Genomic DNA, 15,267 nt, shown 5'->3' on the forward strand with positions numbered 1-15,267 from the left:
CCAATGTTGCTGTCATAGTTAACAAAGGATGCATTTCAGCATGGTAATATTACAGCTGCAAATTATTTTTAATGATGCTTACAAAAAGCAACATATTGATACTGGTGTTGAGAAAAATAACATAGTTATACTAGATGTTTAAGGCAGAATAGTCTGAAGAACCACTGGAGTGAACTCTTGGTTTTTCCATCACAGCGTGGCTTGTGCTGTGTTTTATCAAGCTACTACTTTCTATCATTTATCAAAGTACTTTGTTTTTTTACCTTACTGATCTTTCAAAAAGAGCAAGGCCCAGTAAGTGGGTCCCCACTGTACTAACCATTGAAGTAAAGCTGAGATACAATGGCACTCAAGGCTAAATAGGCTAATACAGGGCTTCCAGAGTTTAGACCAATTTTCTGTCCATGATCATGATATATCATGGTGTTAATAACAGAAACCATGCACCTGCAATATTTACTATATATTAATATGCACCTTTATGTGCACATTTTGTTGTTGGAGACTGGCACTGCAAAATTCAGAGAAGTGAAAATTTCAAAGGATAGCTGTGTTTCAGTTCCTGTATTGGTTCATGTAGTGTGAATTAGGTGGGTTTGCATTAAAATGTGAGCTGAATTTCTCCCTCACTGATAGAATGAGTCCCAATAAACCCAATGGCCCTTCAATCCCAATATATATACATATAATCAGACTGTACACCTCCAACAAAGATATTCAGTTCACAGAGGAAAACAGCTATGAAGAAAGTAAGATTTAATGTCTGTTTTTTGATAACCAACATGTTTCTGACATGACCTGCTTTACGTTTCATGTGTCTTTATTCATTTTGTATTAATTTTGCTTAGTTCCTAACAAAAGCTTGCTATAACAAGCAAATATCTCTGCAGTTGGCCTTTACAGAACAGAACCTTGAACAGGTGTAAATAAAACACTTGCGAAGTAAGGTCTCCAGCTCCAGCAGAAATGCAGAAATACAAACATATTAAGTGCCTAATTCTAGTAAGCTTTCGTTTTCTTAAGATATATGGCGCATAAAGAGATCTAGTGAGTTTGCTCTTTAATGTTTAAGTAGCACTGAAGCCAGCTATCATTATAATGGATGTGAACGGAGGCAGAGGGAAGACACATATTTTGCAATGCAAAACCCATCCTTTGCCCCAAATAATGGTGACCTTAGTGCTTGTGGCAAGCAGAAACTTTTACCCTAACTGAACTGTGACCCAGACTGCAACCCACTTACTTTGTCACACAGACATGAAATAAGACCAAGCTATTAAGAGCCAACCCAGGGCTCAACTTCTGGATCTGAGTTCAATTTCTTGGTCATGCTAGAGCAGGAGTGAGCAACTTGCAGCCCTCAGCTTAATTTCATGTGGGTGTCAAAGAGAAAAATGAGGAAAGGGGTACAATGGGGGGGGTGTAAGTGAAAAGAGGTGGCAGAAAAGGAGAAAGAGCTCTGGCTCTGCCTGATTTTGTCACTGGTCTAGCACAAATGCCAGCATGTGTCCTCTAACAGATTATCCCTGTGAAGAAAGCAGTCATAACCCCCCCCCAAAAGGGCTCCCCAATTCGCTGCTACAGGATGAGAAAGAAATTAAACCCTGGAAGAGTTTGTGCTTATGTGCGCTTTGTGTTTGTAAAGTTAATAGAGTAGTACAATCCATCTACTTTAGTATAAAGTCATCTGTATACTGTATATACTCTGTATATTAAGCTAGAAATGTCTTAAACGCCAAACAGGAAGGAAATGAGCAGCTTGATCATTTCTCAGCATGCCAGTAGCAGCTGGCAGGTAGCAGCAGCACAGAGCTCTTTTGCCAGAGGCATATTAGCTTTTAACAAGAAAGTTTGCAGTCTACACTCAGACATATATGTTCCTCCTGTATATAAACTTAACACTTTTACTGAGCATTAGGAGACGTGTGTAAGATGTCTCACTCATTAATAAATGAAGCACTCACACTATCAAAATTTCATTCTGGTATTTGCACCTTGGAAAGAGGAATGAAATTTGCTGCACGCACGCACACACACACACACACACACACCACAAAATTAAATGCAAAATATAAATTTAAGTTCAGCCAAGTTTCATCTTCAGCAATGAAATGCTGTTGGGGTCTCACGCTTAAGTGCACTATATGTTTCAGGTTACAAAATAATCACACATGTGTCAAGGGGGTGGAGGGGTAAGTAGATTTCTCCTTTCTGAATTTCCTTTCACACAGAATGGGGCAAGAATGTGCTAATATTGTTACATTTGTGACAACTGTGCATTTCTTTCTTAGTATAACACACACAAAATGTTATACCTTCAGTTTAGGTGGTAGCTAGATAGGAAGTTGTTGCATACTCGACACTCTGGTGCCTAGAAGTTTAGTATGAAGAAAATGCTAGTTCTGAATCACCATTAGATGCGTAGTAGAGTGCCTGGTCTTGGACATACAGGTCACTAGCATTTCCTTTTAAGTGTTTTCAGGGCGAGTGAGAGGATAGTATGCTCTTGACACACTGACAACAAACCTTTTTGGCCAAACACACAACTTCTTTGTCCCTCTCTTCATATGCACAAGTAAACAAACCATGAAGTTCCTCCATTACCCACTGTTTTCCATTTTGCTTGAACCAGAAAACTAAGGTTAAAAGCTTTGAAATAAAGCAGGATATTAAACCATGGTTTGAAGCTGCCCTAATAACCTGGCTTGTTCCAAAGCTGTTACCATAGTAACCTGATTCAGACAAAAAATGGTAATTAATGGAAGACTTTGTGGATCTTTTGTTCCCACCACAAAGAAAGGAGAGAAGTAGCTATGTGCAATGCCAAAATGATTTCCAAAAAGTCCTTTCCCATTACCAACACTTCATACAACAGCTAAATAATCATTTCGATATTGTTTGAAGTATATATGCAAAGCATGAGGCTGCTTGTTATTCTCCTTGTTATTTCAGACCAAAATAACACATATTTAAACACCAGAATCTTGGTTCTTATTAATAATGGAACTGAGGGCCACCTATGAAATTTATTGGCAGTGCCTTCAAGGAATTATTCTTTACACAATGAATAATGCATACAATGTGGTGATGGACACTAGTTTAGACTGAGAATTAGATATATTCATGGCAAGTAATTCTACAAATAGTCAAAGCACTTTGTCAAAGCACTTCGTATAATTTTATTTATACACATAATTCTGCCCGCAACTAGCTCCAAATGGAAATTTCCTGTTCTCCAATGGATATGAAGCAAGTTAATCACCAAGGATTCTCACTTTCCTAACACCACAATTTCCCCTCCCCTTCTAAGCTCATCCCTTACTTTGGGCAAGAGATTGTAAACTTGATGCTCTGCAATGTTACAAATAAGCCAATACCAAGAGAGTATCCAGTCCTACTGTAAAATAACAAGGTTACTTGAGTTCATTGCTTAGTAACTTTCTTTTCTTTAGATCAAATCTGAAAGAACCAATAATGAAGTTTACCTGAAGGCATTAGCAAGGATAAACTTGAAAGGTAACACCGACCCTAATAGAAGAAGTCTTGTCTTTGCCTATGAGCTTTCTGTAGTGCTAACTTCATATTTATAATTCTTCTAAACTACTGCACTAGTGTCCAAGAAAATTCCCCCCCGCCAAATCTTTAATACAGGAAAGAGGCCCATGTTTAAGTCTTTTGTCACCAGCAGCACATCCAACAATAGGGACAGCAAGGCGGTAGGTAATTCAGCTTGTGAAGCTAATGCCAGAGTTTTATTAACTAACCATTTGTGCAAATGTTCTTTTCTCTGCAAGCCTGAAGAGTACCTAATTTCATGGAACAGATTATATTTTGATTATGTTATTCTGTACCAGTGCTACTTTGCATTGCATATATATTGGCCCCTTGCCACAAAAAAATGCATTAGAAAACCTCAAAACAACATAATGTTTCACTGACATGTTTAGCTCACACATTGTCTGATGATTTTATTTATACACATTAAGACACTGCAAGTTAGAACAGTGTTTCCCAACCGGTGTTCCGCGGCACACTAGTGTGCCGTGAGACATCGGCTGGTGTGCCGTGGGAGGAAGGCGGGCGAGTCGGGCGGTGAGAGGCGGCGGCGGCGGCGAGGATCCGCGTCGAGCCGGGGGCGGCTCCGCGGTGGTGGTGCCGAGCGGCGGGGCAGCGCGCGCAAAAGGGAGGATCGCGAGACAGCGGAGGAGGAGGAGGCCGGCATGTCCGGGCAGCAGCAGCAACAACAGCAGCAGCAACTCCCGCCGCCGCCCCCTCCTCCGCCCGCTATCGCCGCCACCACCACAACAGCCGCCGCCGCCTCAGCTGCCCTCGCTCTGCTGCCTCCTCCCACCCCGGCAAGGGGGAGGGAAAAAACTTTCGCTTTTGTGCGTCCCTCCCGGCGTGACGCTGCGCGCTGACGTCACGGGGTGGGGCTTTAATGGTGGTGTGCCGCGAGATTTTTTTCCGGCTAACAGGTGTGCCGTTGCCCAAAAACGTTTGGGAAACACTGAGTTAGAAAGCTTTACACCTACATACAAAGGGGGGAGGTGTGTGTGTGTGTGTGTGTGTGTGTGTGTGTGTGTGTGTGTGTAGGGGCTGTAGCGGGGAGAGGAAGCCCCAATGCACAAGCAGAAGTTCATTGTGCGAGTGGACCGACACCATTTGATATCACCCCAATACTACAGGCTTGGAGGCATTACAGCAGAGTTCAAATTGCTACTCAGTCATGAAGCTCAGTGAATAACCTTCAGCCAGCCATTATATTTCAGCTCAACTTACCCCAGTAGGTTACTTTGAGGATTAATCATTGGGGAGGATCATATCCGCTGCCCTGAGCATCTTGGAAGAAGGGTAGGACAAAAGCTTCATAAACACAGCTAAACCAATTGCAGTGCAGCCATTGGCCATGGCACCAACACGATGGCAAATCAAACCTCTTTTGAAGGTTTCTGCAGCATTTCAAGTGGAAGAGAACAACCGACAATAGAAATATGCCTTGGAAAGTCTACTGCGGATGCTTAAAGGATAGTGCCAATAATTTGTCGTTTGCCTCTTCAGTGCCCAGAGCAGTTTCAAAACTGTTTCTGAAAACCCTGCTTAGCTAGAAAGCGGCAGAACTGGGATGCAAAGCCCCCAAGCCATTGACTATAATCGTCAAGCTGCTTGCTCCAAAGTAGTCCCACTGAAGTCAGAGAGATCAATGGAACAAGAAGCTGGAGGGTGTTGGTCTAAGGCTATTTCTTGTTAAGTCCCTTATTAAGTTGTGGCTCAAAGCATCCCTGGTCCAAAACTTGTCTCAGGCACTACATGGCCTTAAGGAAGCCATTATCTCACAGCCCCAGCCCCAGTGCTGTACAGGGATAATTGTGACCTACTTTAACGGATTGTTGCAGGGATTACTGAAGTCATTTATTTAACTGCCTTCAGTACCATGGAGGTGTGTGTGTGTGTGTGTGTGTGTGTGTGTGTGTGTGTGTGTGTGTAGAAACACACACATACCTAATAAAAATGGCTAAGAATATCTCCACTGTTTATGTATGTAGCATGTGCACACATGTATGTACAAGTGTGTACATAAAGGAACAGAAAAGAGCAAAATACAATTATGTGGCACTGAAGAGATGAAAACAGAATATAAAATATGTTTTAAAAAGGGAAATATAGATGGCTCTGAGAAAGATACTATGCCTCTCCTGCTGACACCAGCAGTGTTTATTTCAGATAACGTTTGTCACTAGTTGTCTAAAAGTTGCAAGTCAGTCTTGGAGATTAGCATTCAATGCCAACAAATGAAGGGAAGGAAGGAGCCAAATCAGATGTTAGTTCAGACTATTCTATGCTTTACATCTTGGAAGAGATCCTTTGCCAGGGATGCAGTGTTTACTATCTTTTACCAGCAACATCTCAAAATACATTTATCAATGTCAGTGAACCATTGGCCTTATCATACAAGTTTGCCAACAAAGCTACCAGTGTGAATTATGACTGCAGGAAACAAAAGGAAAACAGTGCAAGATAGAATGCAACTTGATCTGTCGGTCATGTATTGCCTACCATTTTGGTTGTTTATTGAAAATACTGTGTGCCAAGCAATGTGCCACAAGACTTGCTGCTGATATTGCTGTAACAGACCAACCCTGCCAGCCTTCTGGAAAAAACTGAGTTGCTATTATGTTTAACCAGATGTAAAGTTCTACAGTGATTTGAATTCTTATTGTACTCATTCTCACAAACATATTGGTCATGATCCCAAAAATGTACACACATTAGTAGATGTTGATCTCACTACAGATGATGGTGACACATGAATCAACATTTGTTCGGTAGATACCACATCACCAGTGGGAGGAGAGGTCAGAACCAGTGCAGATAGAAGAACCTGTTCATTTACATTCATACACAGTGGATTTAAGTTCAGCTGTAAATTTAAACTTGAAGTCCTATATGTAAGTTCCATTGAACTCAATGTGGCTTACCTTCAAGCAGACATATGTACTATTAGGCATATTGCTGTGCTAATTGTATCAACATGCAAATGCTTAAATTTCTGAATACTTAGTGATTCTCTCTGTCTCTTACACACACACCCCTACATTGGTATTCTGTGACCAGATGCCAGCATTTTAGGCAATAAAGATTTTTCGGATCTGTCTGCCAGGTTGTCTAAATATCACCTGCAGTAAGCAACACAATATGTTTTCACCAAAAAATATTTCTGCTTATATTGTTTAATAGCAGCAAGTACTAATTGTTTTCTCTCTCTTTATATTGAAGGTCTCTTTTCAACAACAACAACAAAAAGAAGGAAGACATCATGGAATCTAAACTTAACACTACTATATGATTGTTCTGCTTCCTTTTTGACGACCTCCTGGGTGGACCACATTTTTCAAATACAACTCAATATTTATTGTTCCCCAAATATGCCTCTCTTAACTGGACAAAGTGACTGCAAAGGAGCCACATATTTCCAAGAAAGAGAAGGTTGTTGTGCTTCTGCAGCATGCGTCATTTGACAAATGCAAGTCTTTGTCTTCTCCAATGACCATCTCCTATTGAACTTAAAAAACTGTAATTGTCCAATCCTTAAGGGCCAATTACTTTTCTGGAACAGTGAGCTAAAATGAAGGACATGCCATTCAAAATTCACTTTTTACTTGGCCTAACTATCACTGTGCTAGTTCAAGCTGTAGATAAAAAAGCAGACTGCCCACAGTCATGTACATGTGATATAAGACCGTGGTTCACTCCAAGATCCATATACATGGAAGCTTCTACAGTGGATTGCAATGATGTAGGTCTCTCAACTTTCCCAACCCAGTTGCCTGCTGACACACAGGTTCTACTTCTACAGGCAAACAACATTAAAAAAATTGAATACCCAGCAGACTTCCCAGTAAACCTTACTGGTTTGGATTTATCTCAGAACAGTTTATCATCAGTGGCCAATATTGAACTTCGGAAGATACCCCAACTTCTTTCAGTGTATCTGGAAGAAAACAAACTTACAGAGTTGCCGGACAAATGTCTCACTGGGCTGAACAATCTCCAAGAGCTCTACATTAATCATAACCTGCTTTCCACAATTGCACCAGGAGCCTTCACAGGTCTTTATAATCTTCTTAGACTTCATCTCAATTCCAATAGTCTGCAAGTGATCAACAGTAAGTGGTTTGAAGCTATTCCTAATCTGGAGATTCTTATGATTGGAGAAAACCCAATTATCAGAATCGAAGATATGAACTTTAAGCCCCTTATCAATCTGCGGAGCCTGGTTTTAGCAGGCATAAATCTCACAGAAATACCAGATAATGCCTTGGCTGGCCTTGACAATTTAGAAAGCATCTCTTTCTATGACAACAGATTAGTAAAAGTGCCCCACACTGCTCTTCAAAAGGCTACTAACCTTAAATTTTTAGATTTAAACAAGAACCCCATTAACAGAATACGAAGAGGAGATTTTAGCAATATGATACACCTCAAAGAATTGGGAATTAATAACATGCCTGAACTGATATCTATTGATAACCTGGCAGTCGACAATTTGCCAGACTTGAGAAAAATAGAAGCTACGAATAACCCCCGACTGTCATACGTACACCCAAATGCATTCTATCGACTTCCCCGGTTGGAATCACTCATGCTCAACAGTAATGCACTCAGTGCCCTGTACCGTAGTACAATTGAATCTTTGCCTAATCTCAAGGAAATCAGCATACACAGCAACCCAATCCGGTGTGACTGCGTCATCCGATGGATTAATATGAATAAAACTAGCATTAGGTTCATGGAGCCGGAATCATTATTTTGTGTAGATCCTCCTGAATTTCAGGGCCAGAATGTGAGGAAGGTTCATTTTAGAGAAATGATGGAAATCTGCCTTCCACTGATAGCCCCAGAAAGCTTTCCCTCCAACATAAATATAGAAACAGGCAGCTATATTTCTTTACACTGCAGAGCGACAGCAGAACCAGAGCCTGAAGTGTATTGGATAACTCCATCTGGACATAAACTTTTGCCCAACACTGTTTCTCTTAAATATTATGTACATTCAGAAGGAACACTAGATATCAGTGATATAACACAAAAAGAAAGTGGCTTATACACATGCATAGCAACTAATTTGGTCGGTGCAGATTTAAAATCCATTATGATTAATGTGGATGGTTCTTTTCCCCAGGATAACCATAAATCTTTGTCTATTAAGGTAGAAGACGTGCGATCTAATTCTGTACTTCTGTCCTGGAAAGCAACTTCCAAAATAGTGAAATCCGCCATCAGATGGACTGCCTTTCCCAAAGATGGAAATTCTCTGGCTTCTCGGAGCACTCGAATTCCATCCCATATAAAAGTCTATAATTTTACACATCTAACCCCGTCCACGGAATATACAATTTGTATGGACATCCCCACTGTCCAGTTGCAGAATGCAAGGCAGTGCGTCAACATTGCAACAAAAGGGTTGGATCCAGCAATGGCAAATTATGAGAAGAACAACATCACTACATTGTTTGTCTGTCTTGCTACACTTTTGGGATTCTTTTGTGTGGTTTCTCTCTTCAGCTGCATCTCTCATGAAATGAACTGTGATGCAGGACACAGCTACTTCAGGAATTACCTGAAGAAACAATCCTTTTCCTTCAGTGAGCTTTACCCTCCTCTAATCAGTCTTTGGGATACTAACAAAGAGAAAAGCACAGCGCTCGAAGTCCAAGCAACAGTCATAGGTGTTCCAGCTAATATGTCATGAGATACCAATGTTACTGTACTAGTGTGCTAAACTGGGGTGCACAAGACTAAATAATTGTGCTCAATAAAAAAGCAAAAAAAAAGTATCCCTGTACAAAAATCAAAACCTTGGACTTAGCAGATGGTGATAGTTACAAATACAAATATTTGCCGGTGTGGTATTTTTTAAAAACAAACACCTGTCTTTGAAGAATTCTGTGCCAACCAAATTGTTTTCTAGGACTTTATAGTGTGACTTCTTACAATCTAAGAGGCACTCAATGCTGTCTATACAGTGCAAGTAGAGGAGAAAATTTTATGTATTTGTTTTTTTTTTAATTAAATGTAGAAATAGTGGAATTGAGTAATACCCTCCTCCTGTGTTATATGACACACATTAGCCACGAGTTTTTGCAGTGAACTAGAATTGACCCGTGGTGTGATGAATTGGACAAATTCTGTAGAGTAGAAACAGTGAGTATGTGAAACTTTTTTTATGAGGAAAAAATACATTTTTGAGTACAATCAAAATATTTTGGACTTCTTTCTTTCTAAATAAGTTCTTTTTGGGATTTACTGGAACATACTGTGCAACACCAACATTTTAATATCCAGTAAATGCACACAAACTTGCAGGCCTGATTGCATCAAATCTATTTCAGGCTGTGTACTTGCAATAAAGGACACAATAAAACACTTTCTGAAGTATTCACATAAATGTTTAGGAAAGGTGTTTCATTGGCTGAACACCAGGGCTAATTTCCACTACGTTGTGTTGTGTTGTGTTTTGTTTTTAAAAAGAACAAAACAAAACAGCAAAAAATCTTATTGGAGCTGTATTTAATTTGTAATCTATGAAGCGCTCAGCAGTTTCTAGTCAAAATCATGGTACTACAATCATTTCTGTATATTTTAAAACAATTGAATGCCCCAAAGTCATGGATCCATTTTCATACAAGCCATTACCATAATCATTCCGATTTTACAGACTAGCTATTATTGAGTAGAAAACTGAAACAAGATGAGCTGTGTGAACATCTGCATTTACTTAACTGGGCCACACCACTTGAACTGAAAGAGTATTAGGATTAAAAATTAATAGAATGTTGTGACCTGCTGATATTATTCCCAAAGGGAGCTGGTTGGTCACAATGGAAAACTGGATTTTGAACTAGATGTGACTTTGGTGTGATCCATCAGGGTTTTCTTGCAAACTATTCAAGAAGTAACTATTGTTAGCAATGAATCTTTTCTCTAGGTGTATCATGCCTTCAAACTGCATGTCTCAAAGAAACCAACCAGATTAGATTCTGTGATTTACCCAGACTCCATTCAAACCAAATGAAGAATTCTAGGTAACTCAGCCTGGCTGTGTATGCACATTTGAGTATCAAGGCTTGGTATATCGAAAATATTTATTTGCTTTTCTGGTGCATTTGCAGTGTTCAGGACTAAATAATAATAATAATAATAATAATAATAATAATAATAATAATAATCATCCTAAATCCAATAGAGATTAAATCATCAATAACAACAAAAATAAAGAGCTGTAAAAATGAAAGCAGGTCAGATGCAAAATAACCATCATCACCAAAATAAGAGTCAACCACAAAAGTGTAGAATTCTGACTTACAGTCTCCCCTAATTTTGAGGAAAACATATACCACCGGAGTTGGAAATAAGTTACATGATTACAATGTTAATAACTGGATTGTGTAGCCTGTTCATGTCAGAGGTGATGTCCACAAATTCCTAAAGAATTGACAAGAATATCAAGAACTGGGAAGAAACGAGACAGAAATGGCCAATATGCAGGGAAAATAACAGGGCCAGCTCTGCACAAACAGCAGGATGAAGTGGCCTGCTTCAGGTGGCACCATAAGGGAGACATGGATAAATGGGCAGGAATTGACTTCTGAATGGTGCTACAAGATGAGGGCACCATTTGGGTTCTGCAGGGGGGGGGGGGAAATTGGGCTGGCATTGAACAGGAAGGTATAGAGATGAGTAGAATGCCAGCAGCTTTGTCCTTAGAAAAAGGTAAGTAGCTGAGATTCAAGAGCAGAAAGAGAGACTCTATAGGTTAAAAGTATGCAATGCTGTCTCATGGATTTCCTGAATCATCAGGAGACAACTCAGTCAAGAAGGCTGAGGGTGGTTTGGGTTTCAGCAGTATCTCCTTTGGCGCAGTCAAAGATATGATATGATGACAATATGATGCTACACTCTTGCTGAAGTTTAAATAGCTCTGAGTATGGTCAGTGCCTGGAAAGTACCTGGGACCCCAGTATACGCTCCCTTATCTTCCATCATAGAAGAAAGACAGGGACATATATTATAAATGAATGAAAAAACTGCCCCCCAATTCTGGCCTTCTGTCTCAGCAAGGCTTTACATTGGTGGAGGGGAGCATTTTGGCTCAATGGGCCAGATTCTTATCAGAATGTGCCTTGCAGGTCAAAATTGACAGGTAGGCCATCTATCAATCACCTATCTTCATAAATGACATCAAAGGATTTGGTGCTTTGAAGTTGGGGGCTTCAAAGTACTAGCAAGCAACATATCACTGCTAAAAGTAAGGTGTTCCCATCTTTATTCCACCAGCCACTTCACTGAAAACCCATTTGGAGTGAAACAGCTGCTGAAACAAAGCAGAGAAAAAACACTCAGGATGACCTTTCACATCAGCTGATGCAGATGGGAGTAAGCCAACCAAATGGCTGTCAGGTGTTTTGGAAACTGCTCAAGAAAGCTTTGACAAAGCTCTGCCCTTAACTCTATGACATCAGGTGTAGGGCAGGTAGGCATGGCTTCCCCAAAGCAGGCTTATGCACCAAATGGGAAAACCTAGTGATTGGCCTACAAGGCAGAGGCTCCCCACCCCTGCTTTAAATAAATTTGGAGAGATAGCAGGACCTTCTCTTTGAGATTGACAATTCACTCAAATTAGGATGTGAAAATGTGACATTTCAGAGTCAAAATATAATTCGAAGGCAGGACACTAAAAACTAGAATTTGCCCCAAAGCCCAAAATTAAGTAACTCAAATTTCTTAAGAGTCTGAAAATTTACTTTTACTCAACATTTTAAATTTCAAAAATCTATTTAGGAAGTGTGCAATTTTTCCACAACCCTAAAAACCAGTCTAGACTTTTAATTATGCTGGATAAGAAGTTGACCAAGAATGTTATCTATACAAATCACAGTGCTTTCTTAGTGTTTATATGTCCTCTTTTTATACAGAGACTGCTGTGTTCGGTCTGCCACTGATTGTCACAACAACAAATCCCCCTTGAAAGCAAGTTATTAATTACTAAAAGTTCATCTTAAATTGTGACAAATTCTTTCTGGGTCATTTTTAGTCATTGCTTGCAAGCTGCAAGAGATTTCCACAGAAGCTTTAAAGGCCAAAATGGGATGTGTGTGGGTCCCTGTGGTAATTCTATAATATCCAAAATATGTATCTTCATGAATTCAGCATGTTTCACTGAGCACACTCTTTACAAACCTGATGAATCGCTATCACACACATGCCGACATTAGAATTTATCAGCCAGACGTGCCCATACATCACGAGAGATTTCAGCACCGAGGACAGAGCTCTTAGAGGCAGGCTATTTATCAAGCACACAGTACTTGAAATATGACCTATTATAAAGTCAGCACTGTATAGGTCAGCAAGAACTTGTTCATGTATCTTGTATGTTTGTCTTATGAGACAAAGTACATTTAAAACCAGTTACTGATATAGCTCAGGGGTTAGAATTACATTGTTTCAAAGAGCGCAGCTGAGATCAATGGCAAAAAAAAATAGCCACACACAAAGAGCACTTTGCCATAAGTATGCCAATAAGAACTTATTTCTTGGATGAAATCAGCAGTTCTTACACTTCCCTGCAGAGGCGCCATCTTCCAAAGAACATTGAGGGGGGGCGACGTGACATCCTGACTGCATGTGCAACATCACACAACATCCTGACGGCGTTCCACGCCCGGCTCCATTTTTGGCCTCAACAATAGGGGGCAGCCCCCTTTTAAAAAAATAGCCTCAGCCCCCTAGAGCTAGTGCCTATGCTTCCTTGTGTAATTTACTATAATGCAGAATTCCACCCAGATAAAGGTAAAGGGACCCCTGACCATTAGGTCCAGTTGTGACCGACTCTGGGGTTGCAGCGCTCATCTCGCTTTATTGGCCGAGGGAGCCGGTGTACAGCTTCCAAGTCATGTGGCCAGCATGACTAAGCCACTTCTGGTGAACCAGAGCAGTGCACGTAAATGCCATTTGCCTTCCCGCCGGAGCGGTACCTATTTATCTACTTGCACTTTGACATGCTTTCGAACTGCTAGGTTGGCAGGAGCAGGGACCGAGCAACAGGAGCTCACCCCGTCGCGGGGATTCGAACCGCCGACCTTCTGATCGGCAAGTCCTAGGCTCTGTTGTTTAACCCACAGTGCCACCCGTGTCCCATATTCCACCCAGAGTTTTCCTTAAAACAGAAGAATTTACTCAAATGATCTAAAATGCTATCTTCCACTTAACTGATACTTAAGTGAAGTTTTTGCTTGAAAGATTCAAACCATTATATGTGTGTCCAGGCATTATATGTGTCTCTTAAGGGAGCTTTTTACCCATGTTCACTTGAATGCACGTAGAACACCTTTAGTAGTCAAGGACCTTACTTTATCAGGCTCTCCAACTGTGTAAAAGGCTCTGCTTACATTCAGGTGAACACGGGTAGAAGCCCCATGCAGATCCTCCAAGCAAAATGTGGGAAATGTTGAGGATTAAATAGGTGGGGTTTTGTTATTTCCTTGACATCTGATAGGAGGGTGTTCCACAGGGCGGGCGCCACTTCCGAGAAGGCCCTCTTTTTAACATTAATTCAAGTTTTTTGTAATTTGGAAATAGTATCCCTCTTTAAGAATTAGGCACAATGTGTTCCATGCATCACACGGTTTCATGACGGTAACATGGCTCCTGCAATAAGTTAAGGAAGTTCACAGAATGAAAGTTTCCTGTTCACTTCATCTGGATTCCCACCAAAAGTCTTTCTGGATGACTGGAGGCCCTCCTGGACAATGTGGGGTGGAACATGGGGGTGTAGCATGAGCAGAAGTCAATCAATGCTAGGTTTGGCTGGTGGAAAGTTTTCCATCCCTCCCCAGAACCCCCTTGTGCCCATATTATTTTGAAGGGCCCCTCAAAACAGGCCTTTGGGGAGCACAGTTGATTGCAGCTAGGAAAAAGGAATCAGAAAATTGCCTCCCATTGGTGTTCTTAGGTTAACTTAGGTAAGGATCCATATAACATTAAAATGTTTCTACTTAGTGAATCTCATAAATAAATACATTCTCTCACACACTTTTTCTTGATGGTTTTAAATGCAAAAAGGTTATTGTGTATTCATAAAGTTTTTACTAAAAATAGTGAACTGAACTGATATGAGAAAATTCTGTTTCTGGTAAATTTAGAATATACAGTGTAGGTTTTCCTTCCAGGAGAGAGAGTCCTGTTTTATAAAATGCTTATGAATCACATATTAATTATGCCATGCTTTTGTACACCATAGATGCAATCCCATTTACTCTCCCACATTTTCCAGAACTGTATAATTCTATCATCATTTAAAAATCATTCCTAAATGTGCCACTTGCAAAAGGTTGAAATAAAAATTAGGGGAGGCAACACAAGCTAGATAGATGTCTAATAACCATGCATGTCAGGATTTCATTCAAACACAGAAACAGAATGTAGACGATGCCCTCCTTAGTGGTTTAAAACTACTGTCATTATTCAAATAAAAAATAGGTTGTATATACCTACAAAGCCAAATGTGAGTGGCTTCTAGATGTTACAATACACAGAAGTGACTCTGTCTTCCTGTCACCATATTTCTGCTTTTCACCCAAAGCCCAAAGAGTTGTGGAACTAGGGAATTTTAGATCTTAGACTTAATGGTAGGGTGGGACACTTTAGACTGCCATGTGAAGCACTCACTTAATATATCTCTTTCCGATGTTGCCGTTACATGCTTTA

The 15,267-nt window shown here is 40.3% G+C and overlaps 2 protein-coding genes across 3 annotated transcripts in view; one reads left to right on the forward strand and one right to left on the reverse strand.

Annotated features, from left to right (window-relative positions):
* Positions 1 to 9,759, forward strand: part of LRRN3 (leucine rich repeat neuronal 3) — a 45,143-nt gene extending 35,384 nt beyond the window's left edge. The window contains exons 2-3 of one of the 2 annotated variants that reach the window (XM_081211602.1): positions 3,453 to 3,516; positions 6,775 to 9,759. In XM_081211602.1, coding sequence (XP_081067728.1) covers positions 7,124 to 9,250 — 2,127 coding nt within the window. In that variant the 5' untranslated portion in view covers positions 3,453 to 3,516; positions 6,775 to 7,123 and the 3' untranslated portion in view covers positions 9,251 to 9,759. The remainder of the gene's footprint in view (positions 1 to 3,452; positions 3,517 to 6,774) is intronic. The other variant, XM_081211601.1, reaches the window with a different exon arrangement.
* The window catches only part of IMMP2L (inner mitochondrial membrane peptidase subunit 2), a 479,372-nt gene that overhangs the window by 307,564 nt on the left and 156,541 nt on the right, over positions 1 to 15,267 (reverse strand). The window lies entirely within an intron of this gene.

This window comes from Podarcis bocagei (assembly GCF_964188305.1).
Source record: "Podarcis bocagei genome assembly, chromosome: 10".
In the NCBI taxonomy this organism is placed as follows: domain Eukaryota; kingdom Metazoa; phylum Chordata; class Lepidosauria; order Squamata; family Lacertidae; genus Podarcis; species Podarcis bocagei.